At 41.8% G+C, this 20,011-nt stretch overlaps 1 protein-coding gene across 1 annotated transcript; it reads right to left on the reverse strand.

The window, feature by feature from the left end:
* Positions 1–886: 886 nt before the first annotated feature.
* On the reverse strand, positions 887–3,034 carry LOC133759330 (zinc finger protein 260-like). The gene has a single exon (XM_062190231.1). The coding sequence runs from the start codon at positions 3,032–3,034 to the stop codon at positions 887–889; it is 2,148 nt and encodes a 715-aa protein (XP_062046215.1).
* Positions 3,035–20,011: the final 16,977 nt, after the last annotated feature.

The raw sequence follows: 20,011 nt of genomic DNA on the forward strand, positions 1-20,011 counted from the left end.
GCTGCAGCGATCCAAAGCCAGGAGTCAGGAGCTTCTTCTGGGTCTCCCATGTGGGTGCAGGGCCATCTTCTACTGCTTTCCCAGGCTATAGCAGAGAGCTGGATCAGAAGAGGAGCAACCGGGACTAGAACCGGTGCCCACATGGTATGCCAGCATTTCAGGCCAGGGCTTTAACTTACTGTGCCACAGCGCTGGTCCCAACCTTTCTTCCTTGTGGGAGTGCCTATTGTATGGGATGTAATTTCCAGCAAAAGGCTCTGTCACATGGTTATGTTGATTTTAGAAAAAGTCCTTCACATTCATTATATTCTTCTCTCCCTTGCTTGAACTACATGTGTTATGAGGTATTCCTTCTGACAAAAGATTTTTCCACATTTATTACAAGAATTCCACCATGTAATAAATTCTCGATGTTATATTGTGTGATTTGGGCATAGTTTTCCAACACTCATTCCATTCATACGGTTTTTCCACCATGTGAATTCTGATGTTTTATGAGGTGTTACTTATGGATAAAGGCTTTTCCATAAGCATTATAGCCAAAGTGTTTTCCCCCATATGAATTAGATGATGTGCAATGAGGGCTGAACTATGGGAAAAAGCTTTCCAAGTCATTATGTCCAAAAGGTTTCTTTTCATGTGAATTTTCTGATGCATTCTGAGATGTGACTTATTGCCAAGGGCTTTTCTACAGTCATTGCATTCATGAAGTTTCTCCCCGGTGTGAATTCTCTGGTGTGATATGAGTTATGATTTACAATATATGATTTATAAAGGCTTTTCCACACCCATTATATTCATAAGGTTTCTGCCCTGTGTGAATTCTGTTTTGATATGAGTATAACTTAGAGAAAAAGACTTTTCCGCAGTCATTACATTTATAAGGTTATTTCCCTGTGTGAATCCTCTGATGCATTTGGAGTTGGAACTTAAAATCCAGTTTTCCACAGGCATTACATTCATGAAGTTTCAACACTGTGTGCATTCTCTGGTGCATTATGAGGTTTGACTTTTGTTCAAAGGCTTTCCCACAGTCATTACATTCATGAGGCTTCTGCCCTGTGTGAATTCTCTGGTGTACGATGAGGTGTGACTTTCTTCCAAATGCTTTTCCACAGTCATTACATTTATGAGGTTTCTCCCCTGTGTGAATTCGCTGATGGTTTATGAGGTCTGACTTTTGTCCAAAGGCTTTTCCACAGTCATTACATTCATGAGGTTTCTCCCCTGTGTGAATTCGCTGATGTATGATGAGGCCTGACTTTCTTCCAAATGCTTTTCCACAGTCATTACATTCATGAGGTTTCTCCCCTGTGTGAATTCTCTGGTGTATGATGAGGTGTGACTTTCTTCCAAATGCTTTTCCACAGTCATTACATTTATGAGGTTTCTCCCCTGTGTGAATTCTCTGGTGTACGATGAGGCCTGACTTTCTTCCAAAGGCTTTTCCACAGTCATTACATTCATGAGGTTTCTCCCCTGTGTGAATTCGCTGGTGTACAATGTGGTGTGACTTTCTTCCAAAGGCTTTTCCACAGTCATTACATTTATGAGGTTTCTCCCCTGTGTGAATTCGCTGATGTATGAGGAGGGCTGACTTGTATCCAAAGGCTTTTCCACAATCATTACATTCATAGGGTTTCTCCCCTGTGTGAATTCGCTGGTGCACGATGAGGCCTGACTTTTGTCCAAATGCTTTTCCACAGTCATTACATTCATGAGGTTTCTCTTCTCTGTGAATTCGCTGATGTATGATGAGGTGTGACTTTTGTCCAAAGGCTTTTCCACAGTCATTACATTCATGAGGTTTCTCCCCTGTGTGAATTCTCTGGTGTATGATGAGGTCTGTCTTTTGTCCAAAGGCTTTCCCACAGTCATTACATTCATGAGGTTTCTCCCCTGTGTGAATTCTCTGGTGTACGATGAGGCCTGACTTTCTTCCAAATGCTTTTCCACAGTCATTACATTTATGAGGTTTCTCCCCTGTGTGAATTCGCTGATGGTTTATGAGGTCTGATTTTTGTCCAAATGCTTTTCCACAGTCATTACATTCATGAGGTTTCTGCCCTGTGTGAATTCGCTGGTGTATGATGAGGTGTGACTTTCTTCCAAAGGCTTTTCCACAGTCATTACATTTATGAGGTTTCTCCCCTGTGTGAATTCGCTGATGGTTTATGAGGTCTGACTTGTGTCCAAAGGCTTTTCCACAGTCATTACATTTATGAGGTTTCTCCCCTGTGTGAATTTGCTGGTGCACGATGAGGCCTGACTTTCTTCCAAATGCTTTTCCACAGTCATTACATTTATGAGGTTTCTCCCCTGTGTGAATTCGCTGATGGTTTATGAGGTCTGACTTGTGTCCAAAGGCTTTTCCACAGTCATTACATTCATGAGGTTTCTCCCCTGTGTGAATTCGCTGATGTATGATGAGGTGTGACTTTCTTCCAAATGCTTTTCCACAGTCTTTACATTCATAGGGTTTCTCCCCTGTGTGAATTCGCTGATGGTTTATGAGGTCTGACTTGTGTCCAAAGGCTTTTCCACAGTCATTACATTTATGAGGTTTCTCCCCTGTGTGAATTCGCTGGTGTACGATGAGGCCTGACTTTCTTCCAAAGGCTTTTCCACAGTCATTACATTTATGAGGTTTCTCCCCTGTGTGAATTCTCTGATGTATGATGAGGTGTGACTTGTGTTCAAATGCTTTTCCACAGTCATTACATTCATGAGGTTTCTCCTCTGTGTGAATTCTTTGGTGTAAAATGAGGTATGACTTTCTTCCAAATGCTTTTCCACAGTCATTACATTCATGAGGTTTCTCTGCTGTGTGAATTTGTTGACATTTCCTGAGGACTGACTTTTGTCCAAAGGCTTTTCCACAGTCATTACATTCATAAGGTGAGTTAATACTGAGTGATTTTCCACAAGGGTTACATGTGCAAAGTTTTTCCCTTGTATTTAGTCTCTGATTTATTGCAAGATGTGACTGGTGAATGACATGTTCAACATACCTAATGTACTTATAAAATTTCATTCTTGTGTGAGTTTGTTGATGCATATTGAAGCTAGAATTTTCATGGATAGCTTTTTCTATTTGAGTTGCTTTTCCGAAAGTGACAGTTGATTTATTACAGTTTTCTGCCATATGAACCCTCTCAGATTTACAGAACATCTTTCTTGTGAAGACTTTTGCTTGTCCAGTGGGTCCAAATGGCTGCTTCATGATGTGAATATTGTCATGCTGATTAAGAGGCTTACAGAACTGGAGAGATTTTCCATGTATCTTAGTGGTATCAAATTTCTCTCCAGCCTGTAGTTGATCAGGCCCACTGGGGGGATACACAGTGTGACATTTATTGCATTCCTCAGGCTTCAATCCTGAATAGATTCCCTTTTTAATAATCAGTGTTGGGATATGGCTTGAATTTAAACTAAGGGTTTTTCTTAATTCAACTCTCTTGTGAGCTGATGTCTTGTTATTTTTCATAAAATCCTGATTCAGATTTGTGTCCTGACTTTCCTGGTTGATCCTAACCAGGTCATCCCTTTTCATGACCACTGAAATGAGAAAAAAGCAATCATGCCACTGAATCACATGTAACTGTAACTTCACATGTAACTCCAGGCATACTCATGTAAAGAGAATGAAGTTACTTGTTATCCAAGTGGCATAAGATTTTCACAGAATCAGTATGAGGTACTTATTTGTGACCATTATATGGTTTTTCTCCTTAATACATTAATATGCCATGAGGTTTCCCAATGTTCAAACATGATCCTTTTTACTATGGGAATTTGTCAAGGATGGGAGAAAGACATTTGTGCTATGATGTGTGGGATGCCTGCCCTGGCTGCTCTGCTTTCAGTACAGCTCTCTGCCTATGTAAACTGGAAGGAAGCAGATAATGGTTCATGTGCCTGGGAACCTGTGAGACACCAGGGAAGACTAGAGGAATTCTAGAGTTCTGGCTTCAGACTAGTTAGACCTAAGTGTTGCAGACATCTAGGAAGTGAGCTATTAGAGGACCTCTTTCTCTCTCTTTCTTCTCTCACTATCACTCTGCCTTTCACAAAGATTAAATAAGTATAAAATATTTTAAAGAATGGACAAATATTTAATAAAAATATTCACCCACTACCTAGCAACCATTTTTTTCCCTGTCCTTTTTCTCCAGTTTATTTATATAAAAATTGTGTGCTTTTTGCTTCTCTGATATTTCAACCATAAACATGGAAAAGTTTTACTGATCATTTACTTGCAGGTGGAGAAGAGTGAAATGTGCCTGTACTTTAAGCAGGACAACATTTAAGGAGTATGATTTGGATCTAAGATTGTCTCATGTTCAGTCTTCCTAGGTAAACATCATTTGTGGGATTTTTCAAATGAAAAACTACTTTGTCTCTACTCTATCACAGCTTCCCCAAATTCCTAAGGACACCCAACACCTTCAGCTTCTCAGAAGTACAACAGGTAGAGAAAAGTCCCAATATACCACTTTAGTTAAACACTCCCAATCAGTTTGAAGAATTTGTTTCTGCAAACCGGGATGTGCTCATCTTCTTTGAAAAGTGTTTTCTAGCTCATTGTGAAATCATCAGTGCTGGTTACCTCCTCTCAATTCTTTCTGTAAACATTCCTGTCTGATAATTTGAATTTCTAGATGCTTTTGATCAGTTGCCTCCTATTTTCACTGAAAGCTTCATTTTCCTTTTCTTATCTTTTTATTAGCTTATTTTTCAATGATGCTGAAAAATAAGAGAGAAATCATACTTCAAACTCCATCCTTAATGAAATCTGAGCCACTCAACATAAACCCACAAGGCTACTTGACCCTGGGTCTCAAAATCTCATTACTTTCTTGGTGAGTCTAGGATCACTTGTTTTCATGTTTTATATAAGTTCATGCTTAGTTTATGATTTCTTTTCTTCAAAGACTTACTTTATTTACTTGAAAGCTAGAATTATAGAAAGAGATAGACAGAGAGAAGTCTTCCATCTGCTGGTTCACTTCCCATATGGGCACAATAACCAATGCTGGGCCAAGATGAAGTTAGGAGCCAGGAGTGTCTTTCCAGTCTCGCACATGGGTACAGGGGGCCAAGGACTTGGGCCAACCTCTTCTCTTTTCTCAGGTGCATTAGCAGAGAGCTGGATTAGACGAGGACCAGCTGGGACTTGAAATGGCACCCATATGCAATGTTAGTGCTGCAGGCTGGAGCTTTAACACACTGCAACACAGTGTCATTACTAGGTTCATAATTTATGATGTCACAGCACAGAGGCTTACTCATGACCATCTTTTATTTTTTTAAAGATTTATTTATTTATTTGAAAGTCAGAGTTACAAGAGAGAAGAGAGGCAAAGAGAGAGTAAGGTCTTCCAACCAATGGTTCACTCCCCAATTGGCCACAGCGGCAGAACTGTGTTGATCTGAAGCCAGGAGCCAGGAGCTTCTTCTGGGTCTCCCTCAGGTGCAGGGGTGCAAGGACTTGGACCATCTTCTACTGCTTTTCCAGGCCATAGCCGAGAGCTGGATTGGAAGTGGAGCAACTGGGTCTTGAACTGGTGCCCATATGGGATGCTGGTGCTTCAGACTAGGGTGTTAATTCACTGCACCACAGCACCGGCCACATGACCATCTTTTAGCTTTTACTTATTTACTTACTTGAGAGTCAGAGAGACAGAATGAAAAATAAAGACAGACTGAAACAGAGTTTTGCCAACTATAGGCTCACTCCTCAAATGTTTCTAACAGACTATAATTTTCTTATTTATTTGAAAGGCACAGAGAAAAAAAAAGAGACTAAAAAAGAGAGTTCACATTTATTGATTCAGTCCTGAGCAAGTTCTATGCCTGGGCAAAATCATGAGTGGGAACTCAATCTGAGCAATGAGTTAGAAATAAGTTTCCGGAGGCTGGCATTGTGGCATAGCAGGTAAAGCCACCACCTGCAGTGCCAACATCACTTATGGGCACCAGTTAAAGTCCTAGCTGCTCCACTTCTGATCCAGCACTCTGCTATGGCCTGGGAAAGCAGTAGAAGATGGCCCAAGTCTTTGGACCCCTGTACCCATGTGGGAGACCCGGAAGAAGCTCCTGGCTCCTGGCTTCAGATCAGTGCAGCTCCAGCCATGACAGTCAATTGGGAAGTGAACCAGTGGAAGACCTCTCTCTCTCTCTCTGCCTCTCCTTCTTCTCTCTCTCTGACTTTCAAATAAATAAATAAATCTTAAAAAAAAAAAACAGAAACAGAGCAGCACTATGGCTCAATAGGCTAATCCTCTGCCTGTGGCACTGGCACACCTGGTTCTAGTCCCAGTTGGGGCACCAGATTCTGTCCCAGTTGCCCCTCTTCTAGGCCAGCTCTCTGCTGTGGCCTGGGAGTGCAGTGGAGGATAGCCCAAGTCCTTGGGCCCTACACCCACATGGGAGACCAGGAGAAGGCTCCTGGCTTCAGATCAGTGCGGTGTGCCAGCCACAGTGTGCTGGCCATGGCAGCCATTGGAGGGTGAACCAATGGTAAAGGAAGACCTTTCTCTCTGTCTCTCTCTCTCACTGTCCACTCTGCCTGTCAAAAAAAAAAAAAAAACAGAAACATTAAGATTAAAAAAAATAAGTTTCTGTATGTTGCCTAATTAACAAGCAGTGAAGGAACTAATAAGTGCATGAAGGAAAAGGTATAAAAGTATGGAGGGCTGGTGCTGCAGCTCACTAGGCTAATCCTCCACCTTGTTGGTGCCGGCACACCGGGTTCTAGTCCCAGTCGGGGCACCAGATTCTTTCCCAGTTGCCCCTCTTCCAGGCCAGCTCTCTGCTATGGCCCAGGAGTGCAGTGGAGGATGGCCCCAGTACTTGGGCCCTGCACCCCATGGGAGACCAGGATAAGCACCTGGCTCCTGCAATAGGATCGGTGTGGTGTGCCAGCTGCAGCGCGCTGGCCACGGCGGCCATTGGAGGGTGAACCAATGGCAAAAGGAAGACCTTTCTCTCTGTCTCTCTCATTCTCACTGTCCACTCTGCCTGTCAAAAAATAAATAAATAAAAAATAAAAAAAAAGTATAGAGAAGGACAAGTTAGAATTTGGGGAATGTGGGCCGGCACCGTGGCTCAGTAGGCTAATCCTCCGCCTTGTGGCACCGGCACACCAGGTTCTAGTCCCGGTCAGGGCACCGATCCTGTCCCGGTTGCCCCTCTTCCAGGCCAGCTCTCTGCTGTGGCCAGGGAGTGCAGTGGAGGATGGCCCAAGTCCTTGGGCCCTGCACCCCATGGGAGACCAGGAGAAGCACCTGGCTCCTGCCATTGGAACAGCGTGGTGCGCCGGCCGCAGCGTGCCTACCGCGGCGGCCATTGGAGGGTGAACCAACGGCAATAGGAAGACGTTTCTCTCTGTCTCCCTCTACTGTCCACTCTACCTGTCAAAAATTAAAAAAAAAAAAAAAGAATTTGGGGAATGTATCAAACCTAAATAAAAGCCTTAGTAACATCAGGAAATGACTGGATTTTTTTTTTTAATCAAAGAACATCTTCACTAAGAACAAAAGTTAGAAAAGATACTGGTATCTCTAAATGCCTGTGTCTGATCCACAAAACCAGCTGTCATCAGGAGTAAGGCTTGAGAAAGATTCATGGAAAGACTACCAGTCAACATATGCACACTTTCTGCTTTGGCCTCCCTGTCTCTTATTTGCAGACTGACCTGAAAGGCTCTGATTTAAGCATTTGTCTACCATCCATGGCTCTTCTCCTTGCTCCAACTTGAAGATTAAGTCAGGCTTGGTAATGCAGTGCCCTATTAACGGAAACAAAGTAAGACTTTGTAAAATCACTATCTTGGGTTATTTAAAGGACTACAGCTTGGTTAAGGAGCTATGCAACAAATGTTCCAATTTGAATCTTTTGTTAGATGGTAGATATTCAGATTATTCATGGACTCAAATTCTAATCCTGCCCAATATTAAACATTATAAAGTGTTCCCTTGCTTGTCAAATAGCAAGAAAATGTTATCACTGGGAATATGATGGGGGTCACTCACCCAAGGAGAAGAGGCTGCTGTAGGTCTCCAGCATCACATCTCTGTATAGGATTTTCTGAGCATTGTTCATGTTCTGCCATTCCTCCCAGCTAAAGTACACTGCCAGGTCTTCAAATGCTATCATCACCTATAACATTACACTTCCAATCAACATGTTAACTCTGTCACAAAACAAACACTGAGAGTTGTGTATGGATATGAAGGAAAAAGGAAGGATATGGTTTCACATTAGACTTGTTGAGTGTTTAGAAAGCCACACAGAGCATTCAACAGAGTCAAACACATTATCTACATGCTGTGAGAAATGCCCAAGCTGGAGGGAAACAGGAGGTTCAAATCACAAAGGCCACATCTGTCAAGGGGAATTGCACAGCAGGCTAAAAGAGGGGCAATACTGACCCCCTTTTTTTTTTTTTTGACAGGCAGAGTGGACAGAGTGAGAGAGACAGAGAAAGGTCTTCCTTTACCATTGGTTCACCCTCCAATGGCTGCCGCAGCCAGTGCGCTGCAGCCAGTGCACCACGCTGATCCGATGGCAGGAGCCAGGTGCTTCTCCTGGTCTCCCTTGTGGGTGCAGGGCCCAAGAACCTGGGCCATCCTCCACTGCACTCCCGGGCCATAGCAGAGAGCTGGCCTGGAAGAGGGGTAACCAGGACAGAATCCGGCACCCCGACTGGGACTAGAACCCGGTGTGCCGGCACCGCTAGGTGGAGGATTAGCCTGTTGAGCCATGGCACTGGTCTGCAATACTGACTCTCGAATGGGCAATGTTAAGGAGAAGTATGTAGAAGCATTGAGAAAAAAAGGCAAGAAACCATCAGTGAAACTACGATGGGAATGAACAGAAAATAATTTCCAGGAAAACATCATGCATATCATTTCCAATATGTCAGCGAAAAAATATATTAAAAGACATGGCAGACATTTAGCTTAGTGTTTATGATGCCACCTCAGAGTGTCTATGTTTGATTTCCAATGCCAGCTCTAGTTTTTAGCTCCCAGATAATGCGGACCTGGGGAAGCAATGGTGATGTCACCAATGAAGAGGCCTAGATTCCATTCCTCAATCCTGGCTTCAGTCCTGTCCCACCTCTGTTTGGTATGGTTATCTAGGAAGTGAATTAATGTGTCAAAGTTCTCTGTCTCTCAGTCCATCAACTTTTTTCTCTATCAAGCTAATAAATATTTTTAAGTAAGAGAGAAAATCCAGGTAAGACAAAGAATACAAATTAGCTTTTGCCCTTGTCTATGATTATTCTACTGATAAACAATTGAAATAACATTATACCTAATTACAGTGAAAGCAATGGAAATACTGCCCAAAACATTCAAATGATAAACATTTGAAATAACATTATACATAATTAAAGTGAAAGCAATGGAATTATTTGCCAAAAAAGAGAACCTGGGAATGTCTGCAGTACAATCTGCATTTGTGACTCACTGAGAAAAATGCTTAGAGATTTGTTTAAGAACCTGCAATAGTCACCAGAATTGTGATCCAGCAGGCTAAGCCTCCACTATCAATGCTGGCATCCCATGTAAACAGAGGATTTGAGTCCTTGCTGCTCCACTTCCAACCTAGTTCCCTGCTAATCTGATTGAAAGAGCAGTGAAAATGACCTGAGTATGTGGACCCTTCCATCAATATGGGAGACCCATGGAGTACCAGGCTCCTGGATTTGACCTGGCCCAGTCCCAGCCATTGCGGGCATTTGGGAAATGAACAGTAGATAGAAGATATATCCTTTTGTCTCCCTGTCTCTCCCAATCTCTGTAAGTCTGCCTTTCAAATAAATACTCTTAAAAAATAGGCCGGCAGCATGGCTCAATAGGCTAATTCTCCACCTTGCAGCACTGGCACACCAGGTTCTAGTCCCGGTTGGGGCACCGGATTCTGTCCCAGTTGCCCCTCTTCCAGGCCAGCTCTCTGCTATGGCCTGGGAGTGCAGTGGAGGATGGCCCAAGTCCTTGGGCCCTGCACCCACAAGGGAGCCCAGGAGAAGCACCTGGCTCCTGGCTTTAGATCAGTGCGATGCACCGGCCACAGTGTGCCAGCCACAGCGGCCATTGGAGGGTGAACCAACAGCAAAGGAAGACCTTTCTCTCTGTCTCTCTCTCTCTCACTGTCCACTCTGCCTGTCAAATAAATAAAAAAATAAATAAGCCTCCAATAGATTCTTCACACATTCCTTATCCTATTCCAGAATCCAATTCAGCTTCTCAAAGGTATTAAGGACTCTATTACTCTAACAATTCAAAAACAAACTTAACTGATTTGTGTTTTAGCACTAGGTAACTTTCTCTTGCAGAATGCTAAGTGTTTACTTCATAGGTAGCACTAAAACACTGCTCAGTACATCATCTACATTTAGACTGTTTCAGACAACACGACCCCAAAAATGTAGCATATTGTGCTTAGTTTCAACTCAATTCATGTAACAAATATATGTTGCTATAGCAACAGAAAGACAAGAGACCAAACTGCATTATTATAGATGACAGTAATGTTTCATAATCATGCCAGATTCATCATTCATTTCTATATATACTATGAGAACAAATTTTATGTTTATTTTTCTATTTTAAAATTTTTAAAGATTTATTTATTTATTTGAAAGTCAGAGTTACACAGAGAGAGGAGAGGCAGAGAGAGAGAGATAGGTCTTCCATCTGCTGGTTCAGTCCCCAATTGGCTGCAATGGCTGGAACTGCACCAATCTGAAGCCAGGAACCAGGAGCTTCTTCTGGGCCTCCCACATGGGTGAAGGGGCCCAAGGACCTGGGCCATCTTCCGCTGCTTTCCCAGGTCATAGTAGAGAGCTGGAGCAGAAGTGGAACAGCAGGGTCTCAAACCAGTGCCCATATGGGATGCCAATGCTTTAGACCAGGGCATTAACCCACTGAGCCACAGAGCCAGCCCCATATTTTCCATTTTAATTAACTAATATACTGGGACCAGCACTGTGGCATAGCAGGTAAAGCCACTGCCTTCAGTGCTGGCATCCCATATTTGTGCCAGTTCAAGTCCCGGTGGCTTTCCTTCCAATCCAGCTCTCTGCTATGGCCTGGGAAATCAGTAGAAGATGGCCTAAGTCCTTGGGCCCCTGAACACATGTGGGAGTCCCAGAAGAAGCTCTTCACTTCTAGCTCTAGATCAGTGCAACTCTGGGCATTGTGGCAAACTGGGGAGTGAACCAGCAGATGGAAGACTCTCTCTCTCTCTCCCTCTGCCTCTCTGTAACTCTGGCTTTCAAATAAATAAAAAAATCTAAAATAAATAAATAAATAAACTAGCATTAAACACCTAAAATAAGTACTGACAAGCTGGGGAATAATTAAGAAGGTGAATGGCAAGAGTTCAAAGAAAACTCTGGAGGCCAATGCTGTGGCATAATGGGTAAAGCTGCAGCCTGCAGTACCAGCATTCCATATGGGTGCTGGTTTGAGTCCTGCCTGCTCAATGTACAATCTAGCTCTCTGCTGTGTTCTGAGAAAGCAGTGGAACATGGTCTAAGTCCTTGGGCCCCTACACCTGCATGGGAGACCCAGAAGCTCTTGGGTCTTGGCTTTGGATCAGCTCAGCTCCAGCCTTTGCAGTAATTTGGAGGGTGAGCCAGCAGATAGAAGATTTTCTCTCTCTCTCTCTCTGCAACTCTTTCAATAAATAAATGAAATCTTAAAAAAAAAAAAACCTGTGCTTTCCTTCTGCACTGAACAGTGGGGAAAAAAATATGATAGAATGAATAAATAACAATAAATACATTAACCAAGAAAACATCAGCTTTACTGTGGAGGAATAAACCTGTAAAAATGGAAATACATTGGAAAATGCAACCACCTATATTAAGTGGCAGAGATTAAACAGAAGTTATCATTGTTTTAACAAAAGCATTATCTACAAATTTTTTTAAATAATAGTGTAAAAATAAAAAGAAATGTTAAGAGTGTTCAAATAAATGAAGTTATCAGAGATAAACATTACATTGTTATTAAAGTTTATACTAAAGAATGTTAACAGATACACATAATGTATATTTAATGCAGTGCACTTTACCAGTAATGATTCTAAATAGACCTTTTCCCTTCACAAATCGCTGGATTGGGGCTGGCAATGTGGCCTAGCGGGTAAAGCTGCCGCCTGAAAACTGGCATCCCATATAGGCACTGGTTCGATTCCCAGCTGCTCCACTTCTGATCCAGCTCTCTGCTATGGCCTGGGAAAGCAGTAGAAGATGGCCCAAGTCCTTGGGCCCCTGTACCCATGTGGGAGACCCAGAAGAAGCTCCTAGATCCTGGCTTTGGATTGGCACAACTCTGCCATTGCAGCCAACTGGGGTGTGAACCAGCAGATGGAAGATCTCTCTCTCTCTCTCTCCCTCTCTCTCTCTCTCTGCCTCTCCCTCTCTCTGTGTGTAACTCTTTAAAAAAAATAAAATCTTTTAATAAAAGACCCTGAATTTCACTTGACTTACCCCATGAGATACCAGTAAATGTGATAGAAATAGACAATTTGTTAAAAGATTTATTTATTTGAAAGAGTTACACAAAGAGAGAAGGAGAGGCAGAGAAAAAGAGAGAGAGAGAGAGAGAGAGAGAGAGAGAGAGAGAGAGAGAGAGAGAGGAAGGGAGGGAGGAAAGGAGAAAGAGAGGTCTTTGAACTGCAGGATCACTCTCCAGATGGCTGTAATGGCTGGAGCTGTGTAGATACAAAGATATTAGCCAGGAGCTTCTTCCAGGTCTCCCACAAGGGAGCAGGGGCCAAAGGACTTGGGCCATCTTCTACTGTTTTCCCAGGCCATAGCAAAGAGCTAGATCAGAAGTGGAGCATCCGAGTCTCAAACTGACACCCATATGAGATGCTGGCACTGTAGGTGGTGGCTTTACCTGCTATGCCACAGAATCAGCCAAAAATAGATAATTTGTAAAGTATTTGCCTTCTCAGATTTTCTTTTTCTGACAGTTATCTTCTGAAAAACCCTGAGGCCTGCCTGTTGAAGAGATAGTATGTAGGCTGGCGCTGCAGCTCACTAGGCTAATCCTCCACCTGCAGCACTGGTACTCCAGGTTCTAGTCCAGGTTGGGGCACTGGTTCTGTCCCAGTTGCTCCTCTTCCAGTCCAGCTCTTGGCTGTGGCCTGGGAAGGCAGTGGAGGATGGCCCAAGTCCTTGGGCCCTGCACCCACATGGGAGACCAGGAGAAAGCACCTGGCTCCTAGCTTTGGATCAGCACAGCATGCCGGCCATAGCGGCCACTTGAGGGGTGAACCAATGGAAGGAAGACCTTTCTCTCTGTCTCTCTCTCTCTCACTAACTCTGCCTGTCAAAAAAAAAAAAAAACAAGAGAGAATATGTAGCCAAGATTCACCACAAACCCCAGACACTTAAGTGAAGCCTCAATCAGTTCCCCAAATGACTAAACTCTCATTTCTGCTCCTGGACTGATCATAGGAACTGCCCAGCTGAGTGCAGCCCATAACTCAGAGTCAAAACTGCAAATCAAATGGTTATTTGTTAAGCCATTGTGTTTTGTGATTTCTCCTACATCAAATGCTGATATATATCAGTAAGTATGGCAGAAAGTTGAATTACATGCAAACTACAATGCATAAAACTTCAAAATTTCTAAATTTAGAAGTTCCCATAAAACAGGGTCAGCATTGTCACATAGCAAGTAAATCTGCCATCTGCAATACAAGCACTCCATATGAGCACTGGTTCATGTTCTGGCTGTTCTGCTTTTGATCCAGCTTCCTGCTGATGGCCTGAGAAAAGCAATGGAAGATGATCCAAATACTTGGGCAAATGCTACCAATGTGAGAGACCCAGATGAAGATCTTGGTTCCTGGCCTCATTCTGTCCCGGCCCTGCTCAATGCAGCCATCTGTGATGTGAACAAGCAGAAGGAAGATCTCTCTGGGTCTCTCCTCTATATACAATATTTTCAAATAAACTTTTTAAAAACTTAGAAAAAAGCTCCTATAAACACAATCTTTGCCTATCAATTAGACCTTAGAAAAGCTGCTAGTACTAAAAAAAAAAAAAGTCCTGAGATTCACACAAATAAATTATCTGGAGACCATAAGATTGTTCTTCACATTTCGGCTTATATATGGTCATTGTGTTCTTTTGTTTTGTATTTTAAGAAGCTTATTATCACATGAAATCTAATTTAATATAATTTTACTATCTCAGAAAGCAGGATAAAGGTTCACAGTAATTTTTTGTAGCTGCATGTATATTGCATATTGTTCAAGAAGAATGACTGAAAGGGGGAAAATTTTTATGATATGTTTTTTGTTTTTCTTAAAGATTTATTTATTTGAAAGTCAAAGTTACACAGAGAGAGAGAGAGAGAGAGAGAGAGAGAGAGAGAGGTCTTCCATCTGATGGCTCACTCTGCAAATGGCTGCAATAGCCGGAGCTGCACCAACTGAAGCCAGGACCCAGGAGCTTCTTCCAGGTCTCCCACGTGGGTGCAGGGACCCAAGGACTTTGACCATCTTCTACTGCTTTCCCAGGCCATAGCAGAGAGCTGGATCAGAAGTGGAGCAGCCGAGTCTTGAACCCGAGCCAATATGGGATGTGGGCACTTCAGGCCAGGGCATTAACCCACTGTGCCACAGCACTGGCCTCATGATATGCTTTTTGAAGTCACACACTCCAAACATAGCATTAGTAGCAAAAGGGAAGACATGCTCATGAAAGTTTTCTAAAGCAGTACTATTTGAACTGGTGACAATTTCTGAAATGGATCTGAAAAATAAATGTTTTTTAATTAAGTGTGGCAAGATAGAGAACATTAGACAGAAGTTAGGGTGACAGGTATTTACAAATCATGTGACACTACACAAAGCACTTTTCTCCTGAAAAACAATTTGTTTCATCTTTTTTACAGAGATACTGGCAAAACTTCCTTGAGCTACCAGGAAGGACTATTAGAATACAGGGGGCAGGAGTCCCCCAAGATGGTGGAATAGGAAGGGAGCACACTGATAGTCTGGGAAAAGATAGTTTAATAAAAGTGGAGATACTGTAGTTTCAGGGAAGAGTTAGGGAAAAAAACTGCAGAGGAAACTCCTCTGGAACTAGTGGGACATGGTGGACCTACGTGGAGGGCACAGGTGCTCACATATTGGGACCCCAGCTGCTGAGTCCACACAGCAGCGCTGGAAAGGGAGGTGAGGCAAAGCCTCAGCAGCCCAAGACAAAGGCGGGGAAGTGGCAGTAAGAGCCTACAGGGAATGAGGTTTGAAGCCCTGTGGGGGAAAGTCCAACAGGCTAACTAGAAGAGGGAATAGAATAGAATAGAATAGAATAGAATAGAATAGAATAGAATAGAATAAAAAATAAAAGGGACCCATATGGATACGATTCTCTCTCTCCACTCACCTTACAAAGGCAAGCGAGCAGGCACCATTTTGGACATATGTAAAAGCTGCACCACCTCAGGGCTGCACCCGCCCTCAGCTAAGCAGAAAAACCTGACTCTGGTGGGGAGAAATAGCAGGAGGTTAGGACCTAGTGAAAAGTGGAGCTTATGAACTGTGACAGAAAAAAAAAAAACCGAAGGTGTGTGAGATAATTCATGAAGTGCCTGAGAGTGAGTACTCTCAGGAAACGCCGCAAACTTGGTAACCTTAGCAAGCTGGTGGGAGATTGCAGTGGAAACTGAGCTTACACTGAGGACTTCACAGATCCTTTGTGTTGTCCTTGGGGTAAAGCAGACGAATATAATACCCACAGGGGCCAGAGCTCAGACACTGACTGCCTTCAATTCTGCTCAGCTGGGCAGAATTAATCCCTTCTGAATCAAAAAAAAGAGAGAGAGAGAAAGAGAGAAAATTTACCATGCCTTACTGGGTTTGTCACCCTAACCCTGAAGAACCAAACAGAGCTCTCTGGCTACACCCATCACAAGCCTCTAAGGATCCATCAAAAGCAGAGAGCCCACTTAATCGAGTCATAGTATCACGAGAAAAACCACCACATCAAAAAAAGAAAGAAAGAAAGAAAGAAAGAAAGAAAGAAAGAAAGAAAGAAAGAAAGAAAGAAAAGAAACCAAAGAATATCTCCACAATGCCAAGCAACAAATGCAGAAACTGAGGAAACAAGAACAAGAAAGACATTATGATGCCCCCAAATGAATAAGACACCCCAATTCAAGATTATAAAGGTGATGAGATAGAAGAAATGCAAGAAGCAGATCTCAAAAAAATTTATGATAAGAACACTTAGAAGTTCTCAAAAACAAATTCTTGAACTACAGAAATCCTTACTGGGCAGGGTAGAAAATCTCTCTCATGAAAATGAAATATTAAGGAGGAATCAAAATGAAATGAAACAACTAGTAGAACATGAAATTGTGATAGTGAAGAGAAATCAAAATGAAGAATTCAATAGATCAAATGACAAATGCATTTGAGAGCCTTAAAAAAAGAATGGGTGAAGCAGAAGAGAGAATATCGGACTTAGAAGACAGAGCAAAGGAAAGTATACAGTCAAACCAAAGAAATGAAGAGGAAATTAGAAATCCAAAAAATATTGTTGGGAATCTACAGGATACTATTAGAAAAAACAAACATTCAGGTTCTAGGAGTTCCTGAAGGCATGGAGAGGAAGAAAGGATTAGAAGGCCTTTTTAGTGAAATACTAGCAGAAAACTTCCCAGGTTTGGAGAAGGACCGAGACATCCAAGTACAGGAAGCTCATAGAACCCCTAATAAACATGACCAAAAGAAATCCTCACCACAACATGTTGTAATCAAACTACTATGCTGAAACACAAAGAAAAGATCCTAAAATGTGCAAGGGAGAAATGTCAGATTACTCTCAGAGGATCTCCAATTAGACTCACAGCAGACTTCTCATCAGAAACCCTACAGGCTAGGAAGGAATGGCGAGATATAGCCCAGGTACTAAGAGAAAAAAAAACTGACAGCCCAGAATATTATATCCTGCAAAGCTCTCATTTGTGAATGTAGGTGAAATAGAGACCTTTCATAGCAAACAGAAATTGAAAGAATTTGTCTCCACTCATCCAGCCCTGCAAAAGATGCTTAAAGATGTGTTACACATAGAAACACAGCCATCAATATGAAAGAAGTTAAAGGAAGAAAACCTCCCAGTTCAAAGCATATATTAGAAATATCTTTGGGAAAATGGCAGGGCAAAGTTACTACTTCTCGACAGTCACATTGAATGTTAATGGCCATACCTCTCCAGTTAAAAGACACAGACTGGCTGAACAGATTAAGGAACAAAACCCATCTATTTGCTGCTTACAAGAAACACATCTTTCCAAGAAAGATGCATGCAGACTGAAAGTGAAAGGCTGGAAAAAGAAATACCATGCCAACAGAAATGAAAAAAAGAGCTGGTGTAGCCATCTTAATATCAGACAAAATAAACTTTAACACAAAAACTGTTAGGAGAGACAAAGAGGGGCACTATATAATGATGATGTAACAGGAAGATGTAACTATTATAAATGTTTATGCACCTAATTAAAGGGCACTGGTTTATTTAAAATATATGTTAAGGGACTTAAAAGGGAGACATAGACTCCAATACAATAGTAGTGGGGGACTTCAATACTCCACTCTCAGAAATAGAAAGATCAACCAGACAGAAGATCAACAAGGAAACAGCAGATTTAATCAACACTATAGCCCAAATGGATCTAACAGATATCTACAGAACTCTTCATCCTACACATGAAGAATTTACATTCTTCTCAGCAGTACATGGAACCTGATCCAGGATTGACCACATGCTATGCCATACAGCAATCTCAGCAAATTCAAAAGAATTAGAATCATACGATGCAGCTTCTCAGACCACAGTGGAATGAAGTGGGAAATTAGCAACTCAGGAATCCCTAGAGCATACGCAAACACATGGAGATTGAACAACATGCATCATTGAAAGAGAATTACAGACCAATATCCCTGATGAGCACAGACGCAAAAATCCTCAATAAAATTCTGGCTAATTAAATGCAATAATACATCAGAAAGATCATCCACCCAGACCAAGTGGGATTTATCCCTGGTATGCAGGGATGGTTCAATGTTTGCAAATCAATTAATGTGATACACCACATTAACAAACTGCAGAGGAAAAACCATGATTATCTCAATAGACGCAGACAAAGCATTTGATAAAATACAACACCCTCTCATGATGAAAACTCTAAGCAAACTGGGTATAGAAGGAACATTCCTCAATACAATCAAAGCAATTTATGAAAAACCCATGACCAGTATCCTATTAAATGGGGAAAAGTTGGAAGCATTTCCACTGAGATCAGGTACCAGACAGGGCTGCCCACTCTCACCACTGCTATTCAATATAGTTCTGAAAGTTTTAGTCAGAGCCACTAGGCAAGAAAAAGAAAGTAAGGGACACAAATTGGGAAGGAAGAAGTCAAACTTTCCATCTTTGCAGACAATATGATTCTTTATTTAGGGGATCCAAAGGACTCTACTAAGAGACTATTGGAACACATAGAGGAGTTTGGCAAAGTAGCACGATATAAAATCAATACACAAAAATCAATAGCATTTGTATACACAGGCAATTCCATGGCTGAGAAAGAACTGTTAAGATCAATCCCCTTCACAATAGCTACAAAAATAATCAAATACCTTGGAATAAACTTAGCCAAGGATGTTAAAGATCTCTACAATGAAAATTACAGAATCTTAAAAAAAGAAATAGAAGAGGATACCAAAAAATGGAAAAATCTTCCATTCTCATGGATTGGAAGAATCAATATCATCAAAATGTCCATTCTCGCAAAAGCAATTTATAGTTTCATTGCAATATCAATCAAAATACCAAAGACATTCTTCTCCGATCTGGAAAAAATGATGCTGAAAATCATATGGAGACACAGGAGACCTCGAATAGCTAAAGCAATCTTGTACAACAAAAACAAAGCCGGAGGCATCACAATACCAGATTTCAGGACATACTACAGGGCAGTTGTTATCAAAACAGCATGGTACTGGTACAGAAACAGATGGGTAGACCAATGGAACAGAATAGAAACACCAGAAATCAACCCAAACATCTACAGCCAACTTATATTTGATCAAAGATCCAAAACTAATCCCTGGAATAAGGACAGCCTATTCAATAAATGGTGCTGGGAACATTGGATTTCCACATGCAGAAGCTTGAAGCAAGACCCATACCTTTTACCTTACACAAAAATTCACTCAACATGGATTAAAGACTTAAATCTATGCCCCGAAACCATCAAATTATTAGAGAACATTGGAGAAACCATGCAAGATATAAGCATAGACAAGGACTTCTTGGAAAAGACCCCAGACGCACAGGCAATCAAAGCCAAAATTAACAATTTGGATTGCATCAAATTGAGAAGTTTCTGTACTTCAAAAGAAACAGTCAGCAAAGTGAAGAGGCAACTGACAGAATGGGAAAAAATATTTGCAAACTATGCAACAGATAAAGGTTTAATATCCAGAATCTACAAAGAGATCAAGAAACTCCAACACAACAAAACAAACAACCCACTTAAGAGATGGGCCAAGGACCAAAATAGACATTTTTCCAAAGAGGAAATTCAAATGGCCAAGACACATGAAAAAATGTTCAGGATCACTAGCAATCAGGGAAATGCAAATCAAAGCCACAATGAGGTTTCACCTCACCCTGGTTAGAATGGCTCACATACAGAAATCTACCAACAACAGATGCTGGTGAGGATGTGGGGAAAAAGGGACACTAACCCCTGTTGGTGGGAATGCAAACTGGTAAAGCCACTATGGAAGTCAGTCTGGAGACTCCTCAGAAACCTGAATATAACCCTACCATACAACCCAGCCATCCCACTCCTTGGAATTTACACAAAGGAAATTAAATTGGCACATAAAAAAGCCATCTGCACATTAATGTTTATTGCAGCTCAATTCACAATAGCTATGACATGGAATCAACCTAAAT

This window comes from Lepus europaeus, chromosome 5, assembly GCF_033115175.1.
Source record: "Lepus europaeus isolate LE1 chromosome 5, mLepTim1.pri, whole genome shotgun sequence".
Taxonomy (NCBI): Eukaryota; Metazoa; Chordata; class Mammalia; order Lagomorpha; family Leporidae; genus Lepus; species Lepus europaeus.

Bases quoted from the DNA above. Each gene is read 5' to 3' on its own strand.
- LOC133759330 (XM_062190231.1), bottom strand. From the start codon at position 3,034: ATGAAATTTTATAAGTACATTAGGTATGTTGAACATGTCATTCACCAG.